General features: G+C 40.9%; 1 protein-coding gene across 2 annotated transcripts in view; it reads right to left on the bottom strand.

Annotated features, from left to right (window-relative positions):
- Positions 1–21056, bottom strand: part of grb10b (growth factor receptor-bound protein 10b) — a 79662-nt gene that overhangs the window by 36221 nt on the left and 22385 nt on the right. For both annotated transcript variants that reach the window (XM_049583225.1, XM_049583226.1), the window contains exons 3-5: positions 15074–15173; positions 6696–6990; positions 3503–3641 (exon numbers count right to left, since the gene is read on the bottom strand). In XM_049583225.1, the coding sequence (XP_049439182.1) occupies positions 3503–3641; positions 6696–6990; positions 15074–15173 (534 nt within the window). The remainder of the gene's footprint in view (positions 1–3502; positions 3642–6695; positions 6991–15073; positions 15174–21056) is intronic.

Below are 21056 nucleotides of genomic sequence, written 5' to 3'. Positions count from 1 at the left end.
TGCCTCCATCTCACTTAGGATCACCCCGGGTCTGTGTCTGCAGCTGCCTGTAGCAAAGAGCAGAGTGAAACAAGAAGTGCTTCCCTCTGCAGATACATCTGGGGTCCACAACCTTTCCAGATGTACACTGCACACTGACTGACATGTAAAAACAAAAAGGAGAAGAAGACATTTCGACTTTAAGGATCTCAGTCGACTAAGGAGTCTCCCACTGATGATTCCACTTTTCAAATTTCAGGGGGCAGCTCTAGAATAGACCAACACATCTATTAATGTCAAATCACTGAACATACTGCATCTCTATATCAGATTTTTTCCTCTCAGAATGTAAAGCTGTAAAGACAAGCTGAGGAGAGGGAAATGGAGAAGGACAGGAGGGAGAGGAGAGTGGAGGAAAGTGAGGTAATTGGGAGTCATATGGCCGTGTCAAACAGCTTGCCCAGCGATTCCTGACAGCCCAGCGCTGCGTCCTCATGCCTCCTGCACAGAGGCCAAGGAGTGAGGTAAGGAGGAACAGAGGGACAGAAGCATGAGAGTCTGACAGAAAGTGCCCGAAGGTCGGAAAATTCAGTAAACTAAACAGAGAAACTTCTCACCAGCAGGCTGGCTGACTGAACTGACTGTTTGGAGGGCATGGAGAGGGGGAGATACAGACAGACTGACAACGAGAGATAAAGACAGAGGTCAAAATGGCACAAAGTAAAGCTTATTTGGTTGAAATGATTATGGTCATAGGTCTTGGAAAGTGGGCTGCGAGCAATAATTTATCTGCCCACCAACCCACTTGTCAAACCCTTAACAGATCACCACTCCTCCACAGATTTGAACCACTCACAGGAGGAATATGTGTTTGCAAGAAATCAGCGTTACCATTGTTCCACGTTTCTGGAGCTGGATACTAAAAGCACATGTGTGTGATGTGACGGCTCTGCGGGAGGTTTTTTTTTTCTCAACAGAAAGGTGCTGAATTGAATTTCCACTGAAGAACAACCACAATGAGACATACTTTCCATTGCCATCAACAATGGATAGACACTGCCAATGCTGTAAATAGTTTACAGAGCTAACAAAGACAAACAGGCAGACATGAGCACAAACACACATGCATCTAAAAAACAAAATACACACACATATGCATGGATGAATGCACAGCGCACTCACAAAAGTTTACCCCAGTGTGAGCACAGTGAGCGCACGGTAAACGCACAAAGGGAATTCAGTTTTCCATGGCTTTTTCTCAGCATTGCCTCTTCATTGCCAAAGTTTGGTGGTCCATGCAGTAAAACTTTGTTTTTTCTATATTTAGTAACGATTTACCTTTACAGACATGTTTAGATTTTGGTACATTCTGAGCAGATGTTTGGCGACATTTCAACACATGATGTAAAACTTCATTTTCACACTCCACATCAATTCTTAATTTCAAATATGACTGACAAAATTAGAAAGTTCTTGTAATCAAAATTTGTGTAAGATATAATGTGCATGATTGAAGTAATCCCTCTCAATCATCACTTATGATGCGCTAGAGGTGTGTGGCGGTGTATTTTTCTGCAGAGACTCTGTCCTCTGCCTGGATTTTCTTATTTTCTTCTTATTTTCTGTTTTTAGGATGTCTTATGGGCATGTACCCCCACAACGCTCTGGTCAGGTCAAGGCTTCATGGGATGGTGGTGACCAGGTGCAGATCCTAGAGACACAGTGCCAAGAAACTATAGCGAGGCAAAATGCCAAACGATTGTGAATCTGGGGTTGGTTTTTACTTCCACCGATGCAGGCGAACATTTTTACAGAGAGTGACCAACAATCGTGCATAGCGTATCTTTAAAAACTGGTCAAAACTAACTCATGTTACACAAACAAACTGTGCATAAAAGATAAAGGACAACAACGGCTCCTCTGTTAGATCAAAATGAAAAATGGAAATTGTTATATCTAAATTACGCTGGGGGATGATACATGAGCATTTTTTCGAGGTTTAAGTATGCAGATGTTTTGTTTTTAAGACAAAATCCATCAATTCCTGCTCTTTGAAAGTCTGGAAATGGAATACAGGACGGTGAGTTGAGGGGTTAAAAAAAAGCACGCTTTTACAGTTATTTCATCCTATCACAGAAATAATTTACTCTGCCACTAATCTCCAACTCCCAAATCCCCCGCTCCACTTCCTGGTTTATACTGCACTCTTAACAGGCCGTCTGGGAATTCAAAAACCAACAACATTGCTGTCTCGAGTAGGTCACCCAGTCTAATAAATTGGTTTCTGAATATTTACCAGACACGCCTGCCAAGGTTATGTCACAGGCTTTTAATGCAAAACTCATAACCACTTAGTAAGACATTAATCTTTGACCTCTTTACCGTGCAAACTAAGGTTCGCCATGCAGTGTTGAATTTATGCTGCACCTAGTAATTCAAGCCTATGACATTCCCACAAAGAAAGGAACAACTTTCCCACTTGTGAAGGCGAGAATGAAACCTTATCTTTCAAGACTTAGTCCAACATTCACCATTTAGAGGTTTACTTATGTCACAGATGGTAATTCAAAGCCACAACTTCCCAACTCTTGAAGCATTTACAGGATGCCACAGGTTTATCAATTCATCAAGAGATTTATGAGCTGATGTTTGAGGAGGCAGATCAGGTCATATTAAACTCAGACTTGTATTTTGGCGTGAAACGATTTGACTGGAACTGCAGTCTATGATCCTGTACCATAACAGCCATGACCAGAACAGACCAGGATCATAGCCAGGGAGAGTATTTATGAGAAATAGTCCGCCCTCGCATTACTGTAAGCTGGTATGTTACTGTAACAAGTGTTGGCTGGCTCCATGTGAAGATCATTAACATTGACGATGGGGGGACTCTGACTTCCAGGAAAAGACAGACCAGTCTCTAAATCTTTTCAACAAACGAACACACAAATGCAAACAGGCACACAGAAATGCAGCCATGTGTGCAGGTCACACGCACACACAGACACACACATACACACACACACACACACTGCTCTTCACCTCATTTTTTTTTTCTCGACGTGCCAAACTCTCTCAAGCACACACATGCACTGCACAGCACAGTGCTGTCACGTGCAAGCAATCAACAAGCCTCAGATGAGCAAAACATGGGGCGGATGTAAAGCAGGAAAAATTCCTACATACTTAGGTCCGGCGCACTTGACCACTAAATGCAGCTGATTTACGATATTCAAACACTGCATCTTTCAAAACAAGTAACTTGAGTCGCACATGTCTCAGTTATCAACATAAAAGTAAATCAAGATCAGCTGATGTCTCATATCCTGTTTTTCAAAGGACTGACACAGTCTCTCATATCATATGAGGACAGTGTTTTGCATCTGTTGCAACCACACCAAATTATAATGTGTAGTAAAATATGAAACCCGCAAGAGCCCTGCTGGGAAAAAATTAAGCTTCCTTAATTCCTGAAAAGTTTCTGGAAACTTTCCACAGTGTGTCTTTGTGGGGTTTGACTTACATAAATGCCAGAGGAGGGTTCTCCAGGGGGTAGAGACCCCGGGCTGAGGACAGGGGAGCTTGCTGGGCTGCAGAGCTCGGGGAAGGGGTTGGGGATGGCCGGGAGAGACGATGTCCTCAGCTCCTCCTCCTGCAACCTCCTGAACGAATTGTTACAGGACAGAAGAACAGTCAAACATGCTTTTAATATTAGCTTGTACTAATAAAAACATTATTTAAAGTCTAAGGTCGTGACCTGGAACAGCCTCTTGAAAAGTGAAAAGGGAGAACTTTGAAATGAGAGCCGCTGACACATGTGAAATATGTGCAGGAGGGAGAGTTGGAATTAATAAAGCATTCCTGTACAGTATCCAGGCTCATGTCTGTTTCTATCTGATCTACCCATAATGAACAGTCTCCCAGCAAGTGGAAATCACAGCCCCCCGCAGTGTGCCAGCTAATTTTCTGCAATATTTATCACGCATCAATATTAAATCAAGATTTCAAAGCAGTTTTTAAATTAGGCACCTACAGTGTAAGCTTGTGGCCTGAGAGAGGAATGATGATTTGACAGCTGATCATAAACTTTGTGGTCTTTTTTTTCTTTTTTTTTTTAGGTTTTTTTTTTTTTTTTTAAATGGGCAGGTCAGTTTGTGAAATCCTAGCTACGCAGCTAGCTCAGAGAATCACTGCAGAGGACTCTTTCTCCTAGTCTCTTTCTCTATCAAACCGTCTCTCTGTAGAACCCAGTGAGTTCAAAAGGGAACGCGCCTTTTGATGTTGTCCCATCTGAGCTTGAGAACAGGGTTATTCAGAGGTCAGTCCTGAATAATAAGAACTTCAGGGCCTGAGTCTGTGTGTGTGTTTGAGGGAGAGAGAAAGAGAGAGCTCATAAGACAGAATACTCCATTACCTGATCATCCCTCCTCTGTTTCTGTCACATACTCCAAAGGCGAATAATAGGAGCTGACACCAGCTCTGCTGTGAATGCCTTTGTGTTTTATGTGCACTGTATGCATGCAGCTACACTTCTGTTACCTCAGTGTGTATGTGTGAGTAAAAAAATCCCCACTTTTCAAATGCATACAATAACAGCCTGAGGGAGAATATGGGTTACTACTCTTCAAAATTGAGATAGACATTCGCACTTGGTACTAAAACAAATGAGAAGTTTTCTACCTTTCTCCTCCTGCTGGTGCAGTTTGAGACAAAGAGGGAGTGACAAGGAGGAACGGGTCATTCAAAGGCTACAGATAGGGAGTGGGGAGGATACGTTATGCCCAATTATTGAGAGGGTGGTGAGGAATGATAGTGTCGAGTGAGAGGCTTCCTTTCAAATGTAGTGGGGAAGAAAGAGCTCTGCAAATGTATGAGGCTGGAGGGAGTTAGCTTTAAGTTTAGAGCCATACTTCTGCTACCCAGCTGCATGTGTCTGTATGAGTGCACATGTACAGCTGAAGTCTAAATCAGATTTTTAACTGCTGGTACATGTGTGTGATTATTATACGGTTCTTTAATTTTGATGGAGCCTAAGATGTGTTTGATGTCACTGAAAAACACCTGACGAATGCGATGATTAATGTTAACTATATGATTCATCTTAATTATTCAGCTATTGACAGCTTTACATTTGGTAAATACCTAAAGGGATACTTTGTCGATATTCTACCACCTTTGTATCATATTAATGGGGGTAGTATGTGTGAATGAACTGTGGTAAACATCCCTCCATGTTACCAGCACCAACAACTCCCTGCTCATATCTCAGCTCAAATCTCACTAACTCCTGAGCTGTTGTTTTAACTATGGATAGTAATTCTTCATTCACGTATACTGCAACAGCATTGGTATATTTTTATCTACAGTTAATATTGGGCAAACTTCCGGCCTACCTCTGCACCCTTCTGTGTGTCAGCTTTGGTAGTTACCAGCTACGCTCCTCCAAGTGGTTGCTTTTTAATGTGCCCTGGGTTTTAACAGATGTGGGGATTCTCCTACTCTGCACCTTGGACATGGAACAATCTTCAGTAAGATTTAAAATTAGAAACCCTTATATGAATTAATAAATTTAAGGGCATCATAGAAACACGTGCTTGTTTTTCTTGAGAGGCAACTATGTTTGAATAGTTGTTGTTTTATTGTGGATTTTTGTATTACATGTTGCATTTGTTGCATTTTAAAAGTGTTCTGAGTGGCCGCCCCCTTCGCTCTTCAAATAGAGTTTGAATCTCAATAGGACTTCCTGGTTAAATAAATATGAATGCATCATTCATGATGAAAATGAAACTAAAATGAAACTTAAGAGTGAAGAAGCAGATCATGAGAGTGACCCGTCCCCGCTCTCTCTCAAACTCAGCCCAAACTCTGATCAAACTGTAAAACTAGGCAGTACTGATCAAATACAATCCAAGATTATGTTACTGTGTCACCTATTTGTCTGCTAAAATGTCCCCAGAAACATATTTTACCTTACCATTTAACTGTAATTCAAAATGTTACCAGCCTGCTGCCTTTGTTTCAAACAGCCAAATGCACATCACGTCACACTCAAGCATTCTGGTAGTTGTAGGTTTTCTACCTCTTGAGCAAAAGCAAATGTCACAGCCCTTTCCCTCTGTTTTCTTTGGTCGTGGTCATTTGCGTCTTTTTACCGCACAGAAAAGACCATCTTTCCAGCTGTGAAATAAATCTTTTAATCTACAATAAAAATCACCTGTCGCAGTCGTACTTTTCTTTCATATAACAATCACTATTTCATCTACTGTTATTATAATCCCAAACTTTTCTATTGCATCAAAAACAACACCAATTTAAAGATGAACTCACGTCTCTTGGGATACAAGAAAATTAGTGTCTTGCTTGAGAGCACTGAGCCATCCAAAACCAGATTAACAGGCTGATGAACCTTTAACCTCTGGGCCTAAACCTCCAAAACCTGTTCATGTCATGGTTGCACCTCGGAATTTTTCGATGATGCCAGTTTTTTCATTGTGGTGCACACACTTTTTTTAGGGGCATTCACCCATCTTACTATGCCATCCTGCAGCCAACTATATGTTTATGTACTTTTTAGTGCATTCAGATTGAGAGCTGACCAGACACCTCCCTCAGAGGTTCAGTTCCCCATGTGACTGCCACACGACACGCCCAACTCTGGACTGCTGAAGGGGGCAAAGAAATACATCAATATCTGCACATGCTGCAGAGACACATACCTGACAGCGAGGATGTGCATGGGTTGTGACCGTCGGAGGCTAGCTTGGGGTGAGTCCACTGACGAGGAGGAGGAGGAGGGCGGCTCAGGGGAAGCATGGCTTAGTGCGTGCGAGTGATGACCCTGCCGAGGGTGGTTGTGTTGCGTGTGATGATGGGGGTGATGGTGTGAGGAAGAGGTCTGTCCATTGTGCAGTAGTGGGGTGGACTCTGTCTGCTGACCACTGCAGGTGGAGTACAGGCTCTCCAGGGAAGAGTTCATATCATTCACCAGGGCCTCTAAATCAACGTCATCCTCTGGAAGAGACAGATAGAAAAGGGAAACATCACTGACTGAATTTTAAGAGAAACTGGTGGTAAAAATCCCTCAAATGAGGAGTGCAAGACATGCTTCTGTCAAGTAGATGTGAGAAGCGGAAAACTATTGAGGATGAGTGGACTAAAAACAGTAGAGTGCAACACTGAAGCTGGAAAGAAAATCAAACCCAAAATGCAATAAAACACAATAAAAGAAAAATGAAAGTCCTATAAGCCTGTAGCTTCGGTTTCAAATAGTTGAGGCTCACACAAAAAAGAAAGTTAAGTCCCTGGATATTGTTGGGACTTTCCCTGTCTATTTCAGTTTCTCTATCATTTCATTGTGGCCAGGATGTGAACCCTTGACCTTACTTTGCACCACCTTCATTCTAAGAAATACTAAAAAAAAAAAAGGAAATAAAAACACTGGCATGCACAATCATAGAAGCACACAAACACACACACTCACATACACACACTGGTAACCAGTTTTGTGAGAGTGCTCAATCAGCAAGACTATCTTGACTACGTACATTGTGCTGCTCCGTGAGCCAAATCTCCAGGGATAACAGGTACAAGCACAAACCTGCCTGGAACACTTTTCAACTCTCACCACTGGGGTTCACAGCGGAGGCATTGCTCTGGTAGCATCTGCTCTAACTTCACCACATGTATCAAACATTCTGTCTTTAAAAGGTCTTTAAAAGCAGGATGTGGAATCCTCTTCGGAGGGGGGGATCTATCCTCAAAGCCCGTGTGAAAACCTCTAGGCACATTTAAATTCATGAGGAGAATTTTTCAACCAACTCCAGGAGCATGTTGTATCGAAGTTTGAAGTGAGCTCAACAGAAGGGAGGCTCTCTCTCTGTCTAATTGCTTCATGCTGTGAAAGTTTTATCATTTGGGTAAACTGGGTGCATAACTTTGCTCTTTCTAAATCACAATCTGCAGCGGTGACTCATCTTATGATTAATAATTCTTCGTTATGAAAACGAAATCTAACTCATGAATTCATCATCAAATCTCTGGATCCAGAATTGCAGAACACAAGCCAACCACTAGGGGGAGACAAGCTCTAATTGTACAGGGCAGGGGCTCTCAAATGCATGAGGTGGATGCCAATGAATCCCATACAGACAGCAGGACGCAACCTCACACTTAAATAGCATTTATTCTCATGACAAACACTTATTATAAAGACATTTGTGATCAGATATGGTTTAGGATGATATCACATTGTTATTTACACTAAAGGATGGAGACACATCTGATCAGTAACAGTGTTAATATGCATTTTGATGTGAAGTTTCAGTGCTGTCAGTTTGTTTCTTTCTGTAACATGCAAAATGCAACCTTAATGACTGAAAGAAAACAATCTGCAGCATATACAACCACTCAGAGCCTCAAAAACAAAGCTTATACAAGTGAATGAAAGCTTATTAAGCACCATATTTTAACTTTGATCATGCAGTCCTGCTGTCAGAACTCCAGGGCTTATAATCTGCCCTGTACTGTATGACTCATATAACTTCCCCCTCAGCTCAGGGCGCAGGACAGCTGACAGCTGGATCATGCGAGGTGGTGCGAGGGTCATGCCACTCTAAAGCGGCTAAAAGTCCCGCTGCTCAGCGGAAAGCTGACGTTGGAAAACAGCAATTTGATTGATGTAAAGTCTTAAAAGCACTGGCTTCAAAGTTAGACCCCTAAGCCTGGCAAGAAAACAGTTTCCCATGAAAAAAAAAATGTTCCAGAGGCAAACACAACAACAGGAGCCACAGGTTAGCAGACTAGGAAACACCCCCATCTCTGCACACAGCTAGGGCTCCAAAATTAATCGAGATATTAAATCTCAATATGGTCAAGTGTAATATCCAAACTGCAGGGGCTGCAATTTTTTATAAAGGTAATATGTGTCACAACATACCATTATAAATGAAGCACTGTGATGCTGCAGAGATGCTCAGCCTACAAATCATAGCCAGACTTAAGGGAAAATGCTTATGAGGCACAGACCCCAGTGAAAATCATCATAATATTCCTATTTTTTCCAGTGAAAGTGAAAAGCAAAAACTACCAATCACACTAAAATTGTGACAATACCTATCAAAACAATCGCAATATTGTTTTACACATCATGCAGCTCAACATGCAGCAGCATAGTGTTGTCTCCGAGTGATGCTGAAACCCGCTGAAACTAAAGTGTGGCCTTTGAGGAGCTTTTCCTGAAAACGTGTCAGGTAGCTGTATCACAGGTGCCTGTGAATCACAGGTGGTTAATCTGTAGGTATTAATAGCGACAGGTAAGCTGGAGCAGCTACTTATAGATAGCCTGGAGAGCTAAAGAGCTATATACCACAGGACATAGGGTTCATTCGAGGCCATGCACAAGGCTAAGGACAGGGCAAGACAGTTGTACTTTTTAAAAAATCTTTTTTTTTTAGGATAAAAAAATAAAATAATTCACAAACGCTATGAGGGTAAACCAGAAACTACATCAAAAGTAAGCAATCATCCGAAAAAAAATCTTCTACCCTGAACACATCATCTGCTCATCATCCATCATTCTCATGAGGTGAGACATGTACCCTCCAGCTACTGAGAGAAAATAAAGTTTCTTCATAAATATGACCTAGTTTGGCCTCTGGAAGGGGATTGGCAGAGCTGTTTGCATACAAAGAAACACAACCCACAAACTCACGCATGGATGTACGGTGTCTGCGTCATTATCAGCCCATATGCTGGCAATCACCTGTGCATGTCACAATCAAGCAAACAAAGGTATGCGTCATGCAGCTGGGTGTAAGGCTGAAAGATTGATGACACAGACAGCATGAAGGCAGGCACGCACGCACAGGATTAAAACCCCTAAAGATTTGGAGCAGAGAGCAAACTATGGCAGTTCTTCCTTTGACAGGGAGTACAGAGGAACAGAAGTTTTGCCGGATACATAGCTGTGGCATTGATGTCATGGCACGCCTGGCCTTACATTAATTAGATCCTCTCAAAAACAGCACACAAAGCTACTGTTGAAAGTGAGAATTTGCAGCTGTGATGTAAGGCAGCATGATAAAGATCAACATGTTAAAAGCATTATTGTAGCATGTAGCATGCAGCATAAACCTGCATCCCAGGTCTAAAAGGAGTTCAATACTAACTCAATTCCCACTCAGCAGCCATGTGCCAAACAAAGTGGTTTAAGCAAAAAAAACGGAGACACACCAGCAAAATCTGACAGATGCACAAGCAAGAACTCATTTACCGCTGTATCCACCTAAAAAAGCATCTCTGCTGATAATCACACAGTGGCTGTGGCTCTGGTATTTGAGAATGCAGCAGGTGCAACAGGATAAAATGGGTATAAAGAGATTATTAGCACCTCTAGAGCTTTATGGGGCAGAAGAAAGATTAAGGTTAATTGCACAGCTCATTTTGTGCAATAAATGGATAAAAACAGCAGAAGAAATAAACACCTCTTGAACAAATCCTTCCTCTAAACAAATCCTGTATTTTAAGATGTGTGATCAACCTGAGCGTGGATCCATGTGGGGTAATTCTTTTTTAATACTGTGCTCTATGGGAACTACACTGGGGCTATAACTACCTTTAGTACCGATTAATTAGATAATTATTCTCTTGACTAATTGATTCAAAACCCCTCATTAATGAATGCTCTATCTGAAGTTAAACATGTAAACGTGAAGACATTTGTTTTATAATTAGTCCTCCGTCTTCTCTTCTTAGATTTAGACTAAACAGAAATCAGAACCAAATATAAAACTTTGATGCCTCACAAGATAACATTGTTCTCATTAACTCCATGCTTTGAGTTTATCTACTTCCCTCCTCCTCCAACATGTTTAGCCTTCTCTCTTCTTTCTATTCTAAGGGCTTATGAGCGGTGAAATTAGGGCTAAAAAATAGCCCAAGCCTTCTCTAATAAACATTCACTCTACCGACTCCTGGACCAACAAAGTCACAAGCAACAAAAAATAGAGTGCAAATGCCAAGACCGAACCTACCCACATAAATAAATCGCATATCATCATCAGTAGGTCTGCCACAGTTTGAAACAGGATGCAACTGCCTCACCTAGATATCTCAATTATTGTACATAAAATGAAATCACTAAATAACCTCACACAGTCACACTGAGATGATTTAATCTCACTGTTGGCACTGCACTAAACTCATGACTGACTATGCTGGCACCTCAAATGCTCTGTTATGTCACAAATGGAGTTCAAGAAGCACACCACATCTGAGCACCCCACATACTCCCATTTTCCACCCTTTTCTCTTGTCCTTATCTGTCTCCTTTCTCCAGGACAGAACCTTGTCTAGATGTCATGTTTTCCCAGGACACAGGATGAAGTCTCTGAAAGATCACAGGTTCTTCACCGCCTGCTGCCTTCCTTATTCTGAATAAATAAAATGAAACTACTTCCTTATTAAGGCATGATTACTGCCCTTGGAAACTGTCTTAAACGTTTAAAATTAAAGCAGTTTTTTTTTAAACAAAAATCTTAACCCAAGGTCGAGTAACTGTCTTTTTCTGGAGCTTTCAGCCCAATGTTATGGTATTCTTGACACTATTTGAATTGAAATGAAGTGAATTTTATCATATAAGGTGAAAATAAATTATCTGAAATGATAACATGTCAAAATCTCAAGACTGTTTATCTGACTTTTGTTTTATACTTGTGAGGCTCAGGTATCGGACCACTGGTGTGGAGTCTGAAACAGAGGAAACTGCCAACTGTCGACTTCAGATCTACTTACTGAACCTTACTTTAAAGGTACAGGGAGTAGGGCTGTGCAATATGTGGATATTATATTGATATTGTGATATAAGTCTACATTAGGGATGCACAATAATATTGGCACGTCAGCGGCTTTAAAATGAAAAATCTGAACTGGCCAACATGGTCTCGTTTGCACAATGACTGAATATTACACACATGACTATTTCATGTCTCCATCTGCTGGTGGGCCATAACAATGAGAGTATGCCTGTATAATATAATGTTAATGCCACGACAGAAGAGACTTAATGACCACTAAAATTAGGTAAGGAAAAAGTGGATATATCAATATTGGTATCAGTTATTGGTCAAATGAATTGTTACATATCAGCATTTGGATATCAGCAAAATATCCAATATTGTGCATCCCTGTAGCTCTGGATGATGTTATATTATAGGCATTGTCTTTTCCTGTTTTTAAAGGCCAAATTACAGTAAAGTGATGCCATTTTCTTACCAGACTGATCTAGCTGTTCTATTTGTTTTGCCTTTAACAACTGGTGATTATTTTTGCAAAAATCTCACTATGTAAATATTTTGTGAAAAGCCCAAATAGTCAGTCTTACAATATTGAGGTATTTGGTCAAAAATATCTCAATATTTGATGCTCCTCCATACTGAAGAGATTAGTGAATTTAGAATTATAAAAAGTATATCAAAGTATTTTCGCATTTGACCCTTTAGGGGTTTGTATGAAAACCAAGTAGCAACCTCGAGGCTGAAAAATGAATCCAAGGTGCAAGTGCCAAAACGCCAGTCAATCCCCATAGACCACAATGCTAAAATGCCTAACTTTACAGCAAAAATAAACATGTTTACAGCCTGGTACAGAAAACAGTTCAATTCAATATTCATGGCAACTGTATGGGTGCTGAATTTTTATATAACTTGACGGTTTGCATTTTATTAAGGCTTAAAGTTACACACAACTTGGGGTCTGCTTTGAGGGACAGGCCGTCTGCAAGTTGTCGCTATGAGTGAAATCCACTCCTCGCTCCTTCACACCTCAATCTCTTGTCCAAATATGGTCACTTCTGGCTCCAAAAAACCAAGATGGCGACGGCTGAAATGCCAAACTTAAGGCTTCAAAACAGGTGTCCACAAACCAATTGGTGAGAGTTTACAATAAAAACACTAAATGCTGTTACTTTTTAACCCTAAGAACAGCACTGTTGGGGGCATCGGTGGCTTAGTGGGTAGAGCAGGCGACCCATGTACAAGGCTGTTGCCGCAGCGGCCCGGGCTCGAATCCAGCTTGTGGCCCTTTGCTGCATGTCATGCCCCTCTCTCTCTCTCTCCCCCTTTCACGCTTACCTGTCCTGTCCATTAAAGGCAAAATGCCCTAAAAAAAATCTTTAAAAAAAAAAAAAAAAAAGAACAGCACCGTTAGTTTGGGGATAATGTCTTGAAGTATGAATTACTGAAACTGCCAATAGAATGTGAGTACCTGTGCTTGCATTTCCTCCAAACACTAACCATATCTGATGTTCTAAAACAATATAATGAAAACTTGGTGAGAGCTGGTGATTATTATGTCTAGTCTATTGATTCTTTGAATGATGGGATACATGACTCAGGATGGATGTACCCTTGTCCTTTTAGAGTATTTCCAAATATTATATAATATGTGGCCTAAGTGCAGAGAGAGTGAGAGAGACAATAACCTCAGTTATACTACTGAAGTCACTTTGGCGTGTGGCTGGGAAAAACAACAAAGAGGAGACATCGTTTGCACAATATGACATCACATCTGTGAAAGACTGGAGAGAATTCACATTCAGGATGTGTCATGTCACGGCTCGAGACAACATGGCTTATTATTCTTCTAATTATTTAAAGACAGACTGCATTTGGGAAAACCTTATTATTATGTGCACGGCAGAAGATTACATGTTGAGAATTTGTAACTTCTAAACTCAGACATCCATTATTGGCTTGCAAATGCTGCAATAAGCTGCTCAATAGCATCCCATTCCAAACATATGAAATAATAGTGGATCGTGTTCCAACAAGGCCATAGTGTTCCCTTTAAAATTAATAGGTTTATGACTGTTCTAGCTTTATAGCAAGCACAGCAAGTCGCTGTTGGCTCTATTGTAGCCCTATAAGAATGAAAGAGTGGGTTTACTGGAAAACAAGTTTAATAACGTCAGCAAGGATTATAATCCTGCTAATAACACCAGAGGCGCTGGGGCTAAATTCAAAATCTCTCCTCAAATTATACAGCCTTTAAGCAGCATACGTAATAGAGCTTGTGAGGCATGCTAATATGGTAAAAGTATTTAAAGTGGTGGCTTAACTGCCCATTGCTTGAGAAATTTACAAAAAATGAGTTAGTCAGAGGAGAGGGAGATATGACAAAAATCTAAATGGTCTGCAGTACCAGTGCTCATAAATCAGGCTCCCAACACATGTCTGACATAATCTACTTTAAGAAAAAAATGGGGTATCCATCCAAAATATCATTATTCAGACAGTGTAAGCAAAAAATGTTCCTGGGTTAAAGTCATCTCTATTTGTCTGCCTCTTCAGTCCTCCTGAGTTCCCTCCATCCTGGCTGATCCTGAAAAATGACAATGTAATTTCTGCTCCATTTATTTCCCATGCCAGGGCCAAGCGTTCTAATTCACTCGTTGAGTCCTCGCAGACTCCCCGCCCTTACCTCCCATGCTGAGCCAATATTGTGCTTAAATCTCATGCTCCGATTGTCATGGATGAACCCTGTATGGCACAATTAGATAGACAGCGTAACTATAATGGCACCCTGTGTCCATGCAGATCACCCTTTGAACTGCTGAAATGTTTACAGCGGAAGAGACCCAAATATATATTATCCCCCTCGACCCACCCCCGGCCCAGAGGAGAATAATGAGCAGCAAGCTGCTGTCCACACTGTACTGAGACGAGGGACACACACACTCCAACGTGCACACACAGACACACACAAACCCATAGTATGTAGTACCAGATTTCCCAGGTAGTTTCTATGACCTTTTTGTTTTCTCTTATGTACGAAAATAAATGGAGAACATGCAGCAAGCTTATTATGTTACACCAAGTCGAAGTACAGTAAATCCCAGAAGAATGCAATATCATATGACACGCCTCATTACTATGTAAAATCATATGTAACAAGATGTCAGAGCATAACTAAGTACGTTCATCTGTGTCATACAACACCAGTGTAAGTCAACAATATTTGACTGGTTTAACGTGCAAGCATTAGCACGCACGCACACACGCAGGCACACACACACAGAATGGTGGAGAGGTGGACCGACCTTGATGGTGGTTAGGAGAACTCCGATTGGCTGACTGCTGGAAGCTCGGACCAATGAGATCAGCCTGTCTGTGATTGGAGGACCGGTCTATATTGTCCTGCTGTGGGAGAGAGAAGCAAGGAAAAAAATTAAAAATTTTGCCACCCCACTGGGAACTTAATTACAATCAGACAACATTGTTTAATACACAGAAGCAATCCTCTAAATGGTATTTAAGTGTAGTCATATATGGAAGCAGAGAATAGCCCTGCTTAAAATGATCTTTTTAATGTCATTATCTCGAGATCACAAGTTCATTATTTAGTTATCTCATGATAATGAGATAATAAATCCCAAATCATGAGAAAACAAAAGTTAATTTCCTCTAATAACTTGTGGTTTCCAGAGATCAGGAGTACATGCCGATTGTCTAGTAGATCCCCGTGACATGGACTGCGAAGGGTATTCAGAAGATTCCAAACTGTTGGGAGCAATCAATGCTCAGTTCAAAGGGAACAGTGATCTTTATGGTTAAGACCTTAACAATGGTTCTTCAGTTCACCAGAAGTTGACAAGTAAGATTAATAATCAGTCAGTGTGCCTTGCCACACTAAACTTAAAGCTAGCCAAACCAATATTGATGTTACGGCTCAGTGTCACTACAATATTACGACAAACTTTATTTTATTCTTATATAAGTAGTATGCAATTCCCACAGTAGCAGCAACAACAGGTATTCAAGGTGCTTATATAAGCAGATTAATGTACAAAGGAAGCAATGTGTTCTTTGGTGACAATGCAGGGTGTACAAAATGGAGGAATTTAGTAATGGGAAGTTCCCTTAACCAACATTCCCTGAACAGGGAGTTCTTTTTATATAAACTGTGGAACAGAACATGGCTCTAGTGCCATGCAAGCACACATAGATGGCCTTTTAAAAGTGTAGCAACTGATTTAAGGTGAAACAGTCAGATCAGGGAGTATCCATTATTGACTAACACATAACTGTTCTTATGACTGTACTTCATTCAAGGTTCAATTATGAATCCCTTCTGACAGTCATACCAGTGATCTTAAAGGCTGAAATCAGGTGTGATCAAATGAACCAGACACTCATTTTCGAGTTCTCCATAATTATCCTGTGATCTCAAGAAATCAAAGGCCATTTTCTTGTGATAAATTATCTCATTATTGTGAGAAACTGAGCATAGCGTTAGTTCAGTCAGGCCACAGTGTCAAGCTCAGCTCACATCCCAGCTACATCAGCTGATGTCAAGAAGCCCAGTCAACTGATGGATCAGCTGATTGACAGAGGGGAGTCAGCTGATGGATCACATGATTCCCTTCTACGCAACCAACTGGCAAATTTTATTCAGAGCGCCCTTTCTAAACTGCTTTAGCCTGCCTACTGTTGTCGCTTACTCTGCAAGCCGCTTTGCAAGGCACCTGCACCCCAGCTCTTCCTTTTCATGCTGTGTCTGACTTATGAATGTCATTTCTGATTGGCATTAATGCTTGCTCTGTTCTGTAACCCGTGGTCTTTGTCTTATGTTGTTGACACACACCAGTGACGTCGGGAGAATCTCAACGCTGATTGGCTTTCGCGGCACAGCATCACGCGAATTCGCCTCAAAAGTTCAATATTTTCAACTCGAGCGATGAGGCGTTGGACGCGAATTTCGCGTCTATCGCGCCGCGCTGAACGCCTCTATCGCGTCCATCGCGCCGCCCAGCACGAATTCGCGTCTAATCGTATCTTTGCATTGACTTTGTATGTAATCTTGACGCGTGAATTTGCGAATTTGCGTTTGGTGTGAACACAGCTTTAGGCTTCCCATGTATGCAAATGGAAGGGAAGGGGGTTTGCTCTCTCTGCCTTAGGCTTTTCACATAGGCACATGGAAGGGCAGAGAGGTGACAGAACAGAGCCATACCGCCAAATATTATACTGCAAATAGAAAATAAAGTTGTCTGTGACTAAAGTAGTCCTGACTGAAATCAGCGTTTTGTTATCTCAAGAATCAACATAAATGAATCTGTTATCACAAGAAAATAAGCTTCATTATTGCAAGATAATGAAATAATTAACATATAATATCAAGCTCACAGGCACAACAAAAATAATTGAAAGCACACCCATTCTTGGCCTCCAAACAGAGGAATAAAACTTTATGCAGAGATCTGCAGAGATCATAGACCCAAGCTTCCCAATAAGGGATCACAAACTGAAGAACTGTCTGTGGGACAATTTCAAATGGGATCAGGAAAAAAAAAGCTGTGCAAGTGCTTAAAGCTCCTGGTATCTTTAGAGTTGACAAGTGTACAAGGAAGAAAGAGGCAGAATAGTTTGCCCATAATATTTGTTGAATCTCAAAACCATGTGAAACATCACCTTCAACAGGTAGTACAGTACACTTGATCCAAAATTTAAAGTGAGGGGTGCCATTCTATTGGCATTTTCCCATTGCAGCTAACGCTACAAATGCATTTAAATAGGTTTTAAAAAAATACAACTAGGGCTGCATGATTTGCAAAGAAAGTCACATTGCAATTTTTTGACAGATACTGCAAGGAGTTTAGTAGAAATTTCACCTTTTTTGTTTTAATTTCCTTTTTGATAAAGCTTATAGTTAGGGCTGGCTCAGGTTTATCTTGGACCAGCCCCTAGTTAGGCTGACATAGGCCTGTCTGTCGGGGGACGTCCTATGATACGCCGAGCCCCTTGTCTCCTTCTCTCTCTCTCCTCAGATTCTGAAAAATTGGTTCTTCTTTTTTTGCAAACATATTGGGCTTTATAAATAAAATTGAATTGAACTGAATGAAAAAATATAAAACGATGAATACGTGATTTTTGCTGAGGTCTGCACCAAATAAGCATATTTCTTTATGTCTGGGATATGATTTGGAGGTTGGGGCATTACTGGAGCATCACAATTCTTTATTTATTTTTTGTGACATATTTTACCTTTACCATAAAATAGCAGCTCCTGCAATTTGGATACTGCACTTGGCCATATTGCAGTTTTCATAATATTTTGATTAACTGGGCACCCCTAAATACAACAAATCCAAAAAAAGTTGAATCTAAGATACAATTCCTACACTGCCTGTGTGAAGAAAACACAGCACCAGCCTATGAACAGTATGTGAAATTGGACATGTGTATCAGAGAACAGAGGACCAACAGTTTAAGATACCATCTACCCAGACTGTCTTGGTTTGACCTTTCTTTCTCCAGCATATTTCTAATCACTGCAAAACTGTTGAATAAGAAAAACATCAACCCCAAAAATCATGCTTCCAAATATATTTGATTGAGGAGAGGAAACAGCACACACTGGGGCAGACTACTGTGTGCTCAGTCTCTCTAACACAGCAGACCTCCTCTGATGCCGAGATAAAAGCAATTGCTTTTTTTTTTGCCTGATTTACAGTAGTGATGGACAATGCACGATTTTCCCTCTGTGATAGATGTTATTCCACCTAATTTTCTATGATAGAAGCTTTTTGCCTTACATCGGTTTGAATTATTCTGTTGCCTCCAGAACATCTGAGTTATCTGATTAAATGTTGATGGTCCTGGTGTCCACCATGTCATCCTTTAGACCCACAGTCAGATAGATTTTCTGGACAGTGTCTTTTATGTTGTTTTCAATAGAGTGGTGTTCTATTGCCACAGAGTTTATCACTGCAACGTCTAGCCTCTCTTTATGCTTGACCTTGTTTCCCCTGGTGTGGAACTTTAACAACCGTTTTTATCCTACATAGTAAAGACAAACCGTAAGAACTGTAAATAACCTCTACAGTACCTTTAATTGAATTTGGAAGCTTTTAAATGAGTTTTATGTTAGCTTTGTGTCTCTGCAATACCAACAGCCCGAAGGCATTCCTGAACGAGCCATTTTCAATGCAAGGCTCAAATCTGTCCACAAATATATACATTTTTAGAACTCCGTTAAAAACACTTTTAAATCCTACAGAAGCTGTGACATTTAAAGTAACTTTACTGTCAAGACTTAATGAGCAGTTTGAAGAGAATCGACTCACTGTGAGAATAAAGCATGAAGTAGAATTCCTCTCTGATGCCTCAATTCTTCATAATAAGGGCTTGGCTGAATAGCCTAGAAATATCTAATCCATGAGTTTTAGCTTTTATGTTCAGCGAAGAAGAAGTCATTAGTGTTCCTCTCTGCTGCCTATACTGGTGCCTACGTTCAGACTAAACTGGATATAACTGAGAGTTCAGTGTCAGCGTATGGTTCTGTCCACCACCACCCCCAAACCCTCTTCTATACCAACTAACCCAACCGCATCCAATCATTACATTGCATTGCATTGTTCCGTCTTTGTATTGTTTTGTGTTCTAGCCGTCTTGGCTTGGATCGAAAAAGGGATTTTGGAGCGTAATTAGACTAACCTGCTTTTGTAATTTGGGGGAAAAAAAAAAAAAAGTAAAATAACCACCGCATCACCCCATGTGTTCCCATGACATAGCAAACCCCGTCATCGACGCGCACTGTCTGGGGGTCCAGCTACCAGACTGTGACTGATCCCTACCCAGTCACCCAAACAGCACTGGGACGCTGTTTAGTTGGTGGGATGGTACAGCACAGCATTAGTGTGTGTGTGTGTGTGTGTGTGTGTGTGTGTGTGTGTGTGTGTGTGCGCGCACGCGTATGTATTCAGGACAGGATGGACATGGTTCAGCTCCACTGAGCAAAAACGTAGGGACTCTTTCACACCATATACTGGTGTTGAATGCTGTTTTGCATGGCTGTCTAGGAGTAAATGAGTTAACACACATACATGCACACACACTAAAGGACTAAATGACCTTTAAAGCACACCTTGATCTCTTTTGTGAATCTTAGCAACAAAAATCCAAAAACCCAGACGGCCTTTGATGCCTCCACAGACAATTGACAGAATGTTAACATGGGGATTTAATCCTATAAATACTGGCTATTTAGCATAATTCTCAGCCATGCCATTGATAACTCTGTATTTGTTTATAGGTTTATAGAAGTCTATAAGGTTAAGAATACAAAGGGGGAGAGAAAATGAGAAAATAAAAGATGACCTTCCTGCTTTCTTTGTCTGCAGAAGGAAAAAAACAAATGGATGCTCTGTCTTTTATCCTTGTTCTTGCATTTTCTCATCCTGCTCCTCCTCACACTATTTCCTACACACACACACACACACACACACACACACACACACACACACACACACACACACACGTTGCTTAAGTTCTTAGAGAGGGGTCAAAACAGGACTGAGGGTAGGCCAAGTTTTGACAAGTGGCATATAAGGGCCCTTTTTAGATTGATGAAGTTGAAAGGAACTCTTTTTAAAAAGGGTCAGTGGAAGGCCAGAGTCAAGGTTAAGTCACTGAAAGCAGGACAGACACAAAGGTCTGGTGATCGGGCCTCAAACAAAAAGTTAAAGACTGAGACGCATGTCAAAGCTACGCCTTTAGAAGAGGTCAGACTGAGGTTAAATGTTATGACTGGGGATTGAATATGAATTAACGTGCGGCTTGCTGAGAGTTTTTTGGCTATAAAGGATGTGCTATGAATGGACGAGATCCATAAGAACATTTTAACAGTTTACCAGTATGTAATTTCCATTATGGCTTACCTAGAATTTAATATTCTCAGAAAATCTCTAGCAATGAGGAAATCTTCCTCAAGGGTCCAAGACTTCTGGCAGACCGTGCTTGCTGACAGCAATAGCGCTAACAGGAGACAGTCCTGTTACAACATACATGAACACTAGACGGCAAGTGGAAATCCCTTCTTACATAATTAACCAGAATGAGATCAGGAGGTCACACCAATGTCTGCTCTAGTGCTTCGTTTATCTGTTTGTTTATACAGTAGGACCTCAGCTGCTGTCACAGCACGGCTGAGCCGCTGACAAGCTGGGCTGTGACATTTATTTACATAACATTAGCTGATTTAAGCTTTTTTTTTTTAATAATCTTTTCTTTCTAATTCAAATG

The sequence above is a fragment of the Epinephelus fuscoguttatus genome, linkage group LG8 (assembly GCF_011397635.1).
Source record: "Epinephelus fuscoguttatus linkage group LG8, E.fuscoguttatus.final_Chr_v1".
NCBI lineage: Eukaryota > Metazoa > Chordata > Actinopteri > Perciformes > Serranidae > Epinephelus > Epinephelus fuscoguttatus.
The sequence above is the reverse complement of the archived record's forward strand: the minus strand, read 5'-3'. Positions and strand labels throughout refer to the sequence as shown.